We start from the raw sequence: 9,149 nt of genomic DNA on the forward strand, positions 1-9,149 counted from the left end.
AGACCAGTTCACTCTCCAGACAGAATAAAGTTGTGCTAAAAGCATTATTTTCATAACTCGTTCAGTCTGCTCTTAGGCCTAAGAGACAATCCAGCTCCTGTATGTCACTTGTCTCTTCAATCCTTTGGTAGCGTTACAGCAATAGAAAATGAGATATAGATTATATAGATGAGACTGAAAAAACATTATTTGTGCTGTCGACAGGTACTTGATGCCTCTGTGTCAGCCCAGGAATCATCAGATTTTCTTGCTGCAGACAAATGGGAGAAGGGCAGAACACCCAACATCATCCCAGCATTTTCCTTCTGTAAAAAACAAAAACACAGGAGCGTTTCTTCTTTTTACGAATACAAACATCACTACAAACCGTGTCAGACAGAAACCACTGTAGTACTGTCAACATTATGGTTATTGTTTTAAACATTCATAAGAGACAAGTCACAGTCAAAACCATATCAATACAGCAAATGATGACATTCTGATTAAATGTCTCAGTTCATCATTTGCATAGATATAAATAAACGTTTGTGATACAATTTATGGTCTGCATTTTTCCACCATAGTCATTCACATTTACATTCTGTAATTGCCTCTCAAGAAAATCTCAGAATTGACCAGTGCATGAAAAAAATGTTTTTTAGTATCTTACTTTGACCTCTCAATAGAAATACTGTAAATGTACCTCCAAAGTTCATTTGCAGACAGTGCTGACTGCCACGCCAGTTGCTGGGCTCTCCAGGACACCAGTTCTGGTAGGAGAAGAGTGAACTATCACTCCACAGCCAAACACCCTCCTACAGACAAGAGAACATAATATTACATAAATCAATAAAGATTTGTTTAATCAAATGACTGTCAGATTGTGTAAATAAACTAAATGAATAAAATAGCCTACCTCTTGGGCATCAGTGCCTCCGATCCATGCTTCTTTAGACTTTATACTTAAAGTGGTGGCCATTATCCTCTGAATCTCACGGTACTCGAATATGTTATGCACTGATGCAAGGTTCCCACCCAGGGACTGACAGTTTTTCTGATAAACAGACAGGAGTTTAGGGGCTGCAACTAACAATCATTTTCATTGTTGATTAATATGTTGGTTATTTTCCCCGACTCATTGATTAGTTGTCTATAAAATGTCAGAAAATGGTAATGACGATCAGTGTTTCCCAGAGCCCAAAATAACGTCCTCAAATGTCTTGTTTGACTTGTTTTGAAAAGAATATCTTTGAGGTGTCCACAACTCAAAGATATTCAGTTCAACACAAACAACACAAACAAAAAGAACTTTATGTAAAGCAGTGAATCAAAAATCATTCTGATTACCTCAGCTTTAGCCCAAGTCATAGCTGTTGGAAAATACTGGAAACAGCGACCGTTGACCTCAGACCAACCGCTGGGACAAGATGTCGCCCTCTTGACCAGGTGACTCTTTACTGGGAACAAATAAGAGAATGAAGGGTAAGTCTTCAGTTAAAGTCTCTACGTGATCTTTATAAGTTTAAATGATTGCATTGCCAAAAACAAAAGACAAGATCCTATCATCCCTATTCTGGCCTCTGGTTACCAGTCAGTTTCTAGAGTTGATTTGGAAGCTGTAGTTTCACACTTTGGGAACTATTTTGACGTGCTCTAATGTCACTGTGCATTATTTCCCCCGTTGTCCTGGATGCTAGCAGTGTTGGGGCTAATGTTAGCCGGCTCCTGATCTTTATTAGATTCAGGGAAGTTTACACTCTAGTGAGACTGTAAAAGACAACGACTGACCTATTAGATCCTTTGTGGCCTCGGCTTCTTTAAAAGCTGGACAGTTTAACATAAAAGATAATAACTTGGTTAATCACAAGACAAGTAAATCAAATTCCTCCCTATTCATTCCACAGGATACTATCTCTTTATAATACTGACCAGCAGCTCTGGTCAGAGCCATCATGGCACAAAGAAGGGCAGCCACAGTCAGCATCTTCATGTTGGTGATGATTTCAATAAACCTTTGAGAAAGAGACACAGACAGGTTAATCGTGCACCCTGGTAATATCAGCTATCAGTCCATTAAAGGAAAGAACAGAAGAGAGTTTGTACCAAACCTGCAGATCAGAGTTTATATATAGTTACTTATCTTGTCATCTATTACACAACAATGAACTGAAGGCACAAACAAACAAACACACACACACACACACACACACACACACACACACACACAGCCTTATCAGTTGTAATACACTCAGAAACTTAAAAATGCAATTTGTTACTTATAACAAAATTATATTGTATCAGCCGGCAGGATGCCGTTGTGTTTACTGTTCTGCGCTGCTGTGCAATTTTCAATTCAATTCAAATTTATTTGAAGTGCAATATCACCATAAGACATGGTCTCAAAACACTGTACAACAGGGAATTCAGTAAGAAGTTAGGCTTAAAATACAAAATACATCTAAAATCATTGGGTATATATACACACACATAAAACAAATTCAATGTGGTACAAGGGTAGAAAAAGAAGATTGAAGAAGTCATAGTAATGCTCCATAATGTTTTGAAAATAGAAATGTTTTGAGTTTTGATTTAAAAGTGGTGATATAGCTGGCTTCTCTGACATATAACGGAAGGTTATTCCAGAGGTGTGGTATACGGTCATATCTCCTGGTCCTTGTCAATACCCTGGCTGCTGCATTTTGGACGAGCTGCAGGCTTCTAAGTGAACATGCAGGGAGCTTGCACTTATATTTTTTTAAGTGCAATATTTGCCTCTGAAATATCATGGAGTAGATGCATTAAGTAGCAGAAAAACTGAAACTCAAGTTGTTAAGGAATTATGATTCCTCGAGTTTTATTAATTATCATTTGTTCATTTTCTGTATAGACTGTCTTCAAAACTCTCTCACTGTTCTCTGTGCTGTGAACTTGAGATGCAGTAAGAGGCCCATCTAGAGGTTTTGCTTACAGTGACAAGTGCAGGAACATTCTTGTATACGCTTGGAAAAATTCGTTGAAATTTGTCTGTCAACTGAGTAAACATACAGTATATGACTACCTGTCTCTGGTTAGGAAGACAGTATCTCTGACAGACCGTTAAAGGAAAAGCTATACACTACCGGTCAAAAGATTGGGGTCACTTAGACATTTCCATTGCACTCCATTATTGCGAGAATACCAGCTGAGATCAGTTGCATTGTTTTTATAACCAGGGCAGCGGTTTTCAAATTCCATTATGTGCTTACATAATTGCAAAAGAGTTCTCCAATGTTTTCTCAGTTAGCCTTTTAAAATGATATCAGATTAGTAAACAGAATGTGCCTTTGGAACATTGGATGAATGGTTGCTGATAATGGGCAATGTAGATATTGCATTAAAGATCAGCCACCCACTCAGATCAGCTGGTATTCTGTCTATAATGGAGTGGAATGGAAATTTGTAAGTGACCCCAAGTTTTTGACCGGTAGTGTATATATGAAATTGTATGGCGACATGCAAAATCTTGTCATTGGTTACTAAGCATGGTTATGGTAAAGAAATATTTTCATTGGTTTAGAAAAATATTGATTTGGCTGCTTTCCAATGAGCATAGACTTTTTGTTCTGTAACAAGTATAAAAACATTGTAAGCTCTGTGTTCTTTGGGAGATGCTGGGGAAAACTGATCAGATGAGACCTTGTTACCTTTCCTCAGTAACTTCCCTGTGATTAATTACATAAAATAATTGCAATATATCATCCTAACCATCTCTGTGTTTTCTGTGCTTTGATTATCTCTAACAAAGTACCTCAAAAATGTACTTAAGCATTTTACTGGAGTAAACAGTCATATTTCCAGCCCAGTCTCACGGAAGTTCGTGAAATGTTCACGTTATTTAATCTATTGATTAGTGTACACGGAAACTTTTATCTTGTTTTTTTTCTTGATGGTCAGCACGTTTTTTTATACTAATGTATTTCAGTGGGAAGCATCTTTCGTGATCACAGCACGATTCTTTGGAAAACAATGCCAATGTAAAGTCAATGAGAAAATGACGTAGCTTTAAGAGTGACTACGGCAGCGAGTAGTATGAAAGAAAAATCCGCATAGGGAGGTTGGTTGGGGTGTTGCATGGGTCAAACAACACAGGACTTTCGCCCAGAAGACCGGGTGTCCCGCGTCACGTTTCCTAAACCCAACCGTTGCTTTCTTCTTTTACGAAACCCAACCGTCCTGTTGTTGTCCCACATCCCGTTATTGTTTTCCTAAACCGAACCGTCCCATTCGTCTTTTCCTAAACCGCTTCCCTGCTGCAGCCCGACTGGCAGAAAGAATTATGCTGTGATCACGAAAGATGCTTCCCATTGAAATACATTAGTTTAAAAAATGTGCTGACAATCACGAAAAACAAGATAAACACAATTGACACAAATCAATAGATAAAATTATTGTAAATTATGTTAACATTTCACGAACTGCATTGAGACTGGGTTGACATTTCACTCTGTTGTTGACCTTTAAGGAGGCAAAGGAAGTCTTCAAGGATGAGTCAGCATTAAGTTAAACTTTCCTTATCATTCTTGTTGGGACATTCAAAATGATGCAACACCGATAAAACGATAACTTTGATGAAATCATTTCTTAACTTCTAGAAAATGTACAGTGGAAGATGAGTTGGTTGCAAACGCTGTCCCTGGCTGACCTTTTCAGCTAAAATCCTGTAACAAGGAGCTTTAGTTATTTTTCAGATGACTGTGTTTTCAGATGACCATGTATTTCCAGATGTGTGGATGTTGGATGTTTGTGGTGAACTGAAGGATTAAGTGTTCCTTTATGTGTTGAGAAGATTCTCCTCCTTCTTAAGTTAAATAATGTCTTTAAAGTGCTCATATTATGCTTTTGGTCTTTTTCTCTTTCTGTGTAATATATCGTTTTTGAGCACATTATAGGTTTACAAAGTGAAAAAGCCCAAAATCCACCCCAAAGGCACTTACCATCTCCGACAGAAAAATACTTTTCACAAACTGCTCCAAACAGCTCTATTGTAGTCCAGTGACGAACATGCGTCACTTTGTAACACACGTTATAATGCTCGCCTAGCTGCTAGCAGTGGCGGTTTTTGGCACGGGCGAACCGGGCAGCTGGGGGCAGCATTTTTTCATGACTCATGGGGGGCGGCACAAGAACTTAAAAAATATATATATAATCCACTGCACCGCGAAGCGGTTTTCTGTTATCTATCATTTCACTGTGTGGGGATTTGGCAAATCGGCGCCCCCTGCAACTGCAGGCACCCTGCTCGAGAGAGGAGCATTGCAGGACGTACTGTGTGAGAAAGGAAAAGAGGGGTCGCGGTGGAATGTTCACCTCTGGGTCTCGCAAATGGAACAAGGAGGGGAACAGGGGACCACGAGCCTCCTTGAGCTTATCACTTTTATGCATGATAGGGATCTATCAGAGATCTACCCCAACTTTTGTTAATTTTAATAACTTTTTGTAACTTTTTGTAATTCAATGTAGAACCGCCCCTGGCTGCTAGTGTGGCACGCCCTCATACTCTCCTTCTGACTGGCTAGTAGTCCTTACCTATCTACTGCGCATGTGCGACTCCCAACAAAGATGGACCAAAAGTGAGATGCCTCACTCTGTAGCTAAAACAGAGAGTTCAACATACAGGGCCCTATTTTAACAATCTGAAACGCAAGTATCAATGAAACGCAAGAAGCTTTGTGAGCGGATCTCGGGCGCTGTTGCTATTACACCAGCGGGACAAATGACTCTTGCACTAAACGCAAATCTAAAATGGGTTGGTCTGAAGTAGCTAGGTGTGGTTTGGGCGTAACGTGCAATAAACCAATCAGAGCGTCACTTGTTCCATGGGATTGCTATTATGACAGCGGAATTGCCTGGCACACGCCACTGGGAGCTTTCCGCGATGCGGCAAAGTAATAAATGCTCATCTTGATCGGGTGGCGATGTTGCTGTGGCCTCTCTAGCGCATCTCCTCAAGTCTGGAGAGGATTGCTGCAGCCATGGAGCGTGGGCCTCCCGCTCCTGTTGTGCCCTTCCTCCTCCCCCCACTCCATCTCCGTAATATTTTTCCTTGTAATTATGTATGGTTTGCAAAAATGGGAACTGCGGCATCCGGGTAGATGAGAAAAGCAAAGTGTATGCGCGGTGTGCACACGCTACATTATGGCCAAGCATGCAGCCCTAAAATAGCATCTGAATAACACGCCACTGACTTTAGACTAGCACCACTGACTTTAAACCAGGTTTATCCTAGCCTCGTGAGACCGTCCTCATCTCGCGAGCTCCAGTTTTCCACTCGCAGATCAGTCTGGCATCTTGAGGTAGAGAAAATTTGGAGCCGTTAGCCAAACGACCGGGCCAATCAGCGTTGGTTTTGAGGTGGGTTAGGTGGTGATAGACAGATGGTTTATCCAATCAGCTAACCAGTATTTTCAGACAGCGGTAGCCGCTCGCTAATGCTTTTTTTCTCTTGGATCCTTCTTTTGGAATATGGTCCATGAACCTGAAATGGTGCCTTTTATTCCTAAATTCTCGTTACACAAACGGCAAATATCCTTTACCGACATGTTTGCATGCTGAGCTAACGAGCTATGCTTTGCCTGCAGCAGCAGGGGCGGGCTTGTGGTTGTATTTTCATACGCTTCGTGGATCTTATTGGTTTATTTGGCCAGTCTATCACCAACATAGGTGATAGACAGATGGTTCATCTCATCAGCTAACCAGTATTTCCGCCCCTTCCCAAAAGTTCTCCAACGGAAAGTTCCCAGATGGATATGCCGAGCAAATGCGAAGCAATCCATCTGGCGGAGTCAGGTTAGGTTTATCCTGGTCATTGGCGGAATTGTTTACTGAAACTGCAAAATTGCACCAAGGAACATTTGCGCCTGAACATGCCTCCTCTTTTCGCTGAACCGCCCCCGGGAGCGCAAATACATTCCCTAATTTACCGACGTGCTTCTGTGGAGGGAAAAGTCCGCTGTGCGTCGGGTGCAAAATAGGAATGATACATGTGTCGGTGTACAAAGGTAATTGTGCTGAGTGCAGGATAGGGCCCACAGGGTGAAAAGAGGAGCTGCAGCAATGTGTAGTACAACAAAAATATGGTGTTTTTTGAAAATTAAACTATGTAAACCTATTCTGATATAACCTTTAAATACAATTATGAACGTGAAAATAAGCATAGTATGAGCACATTAAAAGCCTCTTGGATCAGCTGGAAAATGCATCATCACAAAGCTGAAAACAGGGCTGTTTTCTGACACCATGAAAAGTTTTAAAAAAGTTTAGAGATACATGGTTCTCACAGGACAGCTATGCTACAAACATGATGTTCTTATGGAATATGATGCATTGCTGTAGATTAAACTAGGAAGAGGGAAACAGTGACACGAAAATTGTGACCGATGGGAACAACAATCTTAGACATTGGTCCAGTATTAAAGGAACACGCCGACTTTTTGGGAATTTAGCTTATTCACCGTAACCCCCAGAGTAAGACAAGTCGATACATATCCTTCTCATCTCCGTGCGTGCTGTAACGCTGCCTGACGGTTCCAGCATTAGCTTAGCCCAGCACAGATCCTGCAGGTAACTGGTTCCAACTAGCCTACTGCTCCGAATTGTGACGAAAGTGACAAAATAACGCCAACATGTTCCTATTTACATGTTGTGATTTGTAGAGTCACAGCGTGTACAAAAAACAACGTAACATGAGACACAGCCATCTGGCTTCTTTATACTTAAAGTGGTGGCCATTATCCTCTGAATCTCACGGTACTCGTATATGTTATGCACTGATGCAAGGTTCCCACCCAGGGAATGATAAACAGAAGGACAGAGTGGAGTGCAACTACACTGCAACTAACAATAATTTTAATTTGATACTTGGGTTATTTTCTTGATTCATCGATTAGTTGTTTGATCTATAAATGTCAGAATATGGTGAAAAATGACAATCGGTGTATACCAGAGCCCAAGATAACGTCTTTGAATGTCTCCTTTAACATGTTTTGAACAAGATATTCGGTTTACTGTCACAAAGGAGTGAAGAAAACATAAAATATTCACATTTAAAGTGGCCATATTATGCTGATTTTCAGGTTCATTATTGTATTTTGAGGTTGTATCAGAATAGTTTTACATGGTTTAATTATCAAAAAACACCATATTTTTGTTGTAGTGCACATTGCTGCAGCTCCTCTTTTCACCCTGTGTTCAGGTCTCTGTTTTAGCTACAGAGTGAGACATCTCAACTTTTGTAACATCTTTGTTGGCAGTCGCACATGCGCAGTAGCTAGGTAAGGCTCAGAATTACTAGCTAGCTGTTGGCAGGATTAGCCGGGAGACTTCTTCTAAACGAGGGCGCACTTCCAACTTTGCGTGGAATACCTGCAGAACAGGGACATGTAAGTAGTTCTTTTGTAGATTATGGTAAACTTGTGTGTGTTGTAGCAGTGTTTTTCCATTGAGAACGACGGGGCTAACGGCTAGCATGCTAGCGCTAGCATGGTTTAGTGACGTAGAAAGCCGTGCAGATTTTGAACAGCTCACCCGGAGACTGAAGGCAGGACACATTCAGAAACGCGTATCTCACTCAAAACAGCATGGATGTTTTTTTTTACAAGTTTGTATGCGTGTGGAAGCACCAGAGACACAAAATAACACCCCAAATCCCATATATTTTTTCATAATATGGGCACTTTAAGCTATAGTAATCTATATCTATGTAATACATCACCAAACGAGGAAGATCCAACCTATCGCTGACCAGACTGCATTATATTCTATATTAAGCGAGAGGCTGTTACATTTGCTATTAATTCAATTTGGTAGGTCTACACTAGACCACACACTATAATTTACAGAGACCCAACAATTTCCCCCAAACGCAAAGCATTTGGTATTTGCCAACACCGCAGCTCCCTGTATGTTTAATGTTCTAACATTAGGCCTATGTTTTCATTTTAACATGCAACAATCACGTTATGACAAGATAAAGAAACGTTTCGTGTTACAAAATATTTTGTTACAACATGAAAACTGTCCACTAGCGACTGTCAGTTGCGAAAAAGTTTGTGATAATGTGATTTTCTCTAACACATAACCTGGTCATGATTTATTAGATACACTTTGACCATAAAAAGAATGGAATCACTGGA

The 9,149-nt window shown here is 40.4% G+C and overlaps 1 protein-coding gene across 2 annotated transcripts; it reads right to left on the reverse strand.

The window, feature by feature from the left end:
• On the reverse strand, positions 1-2,042 carry LOC114546003 (ladderlectin-like). 2 transcript variants are annotated; one of them, XM_028564637.1, is made up of 6 exons: positions 1,909-2,042; positions 1,768-1,803; positions 1,327-1,436; positions 896-1,033; positions 683-794; positions 1-305 (listed from the first exon to the last, which is right to left on the reverse strand). In XM_028564637.1, the coding sequence occupies exons 1-6, from the start codon at positions 1,967-1,969 to the stop codon at positions 238-240; spliced, it is 525 nt and encodes a 174-aa protein (XP_028420438.1). In that variant the 5' UTR covers positions 1,970-2,042; the 3' UTR covers positions 1-237. The 2 variants fall into 2 exon arrangements, with proteins under 2 accessions (XP_028420438.1, XP_028420439.1); XM_028564638.1 differs by lacking the exon at positions 1,768-1,803.
• Between the last annotated feature and the right edge of the window lie 7,107 nt (positions 2,043-9,149).

Source organism: Perca flavescens, chromosome 19 (assembly GCF_004354835.1).
Source record: "Perca flavescens isolate YP-PL-M2 chromosome 19, PFLA_1.0, whole genome shotgun sequence".
In the NCBI taxonomy this organism is placed as follows: Eukaryota; Metazoa; Chordata; class Actinopteri; order Perciformes; family Percidae; genus Perca; species Perca flavescens.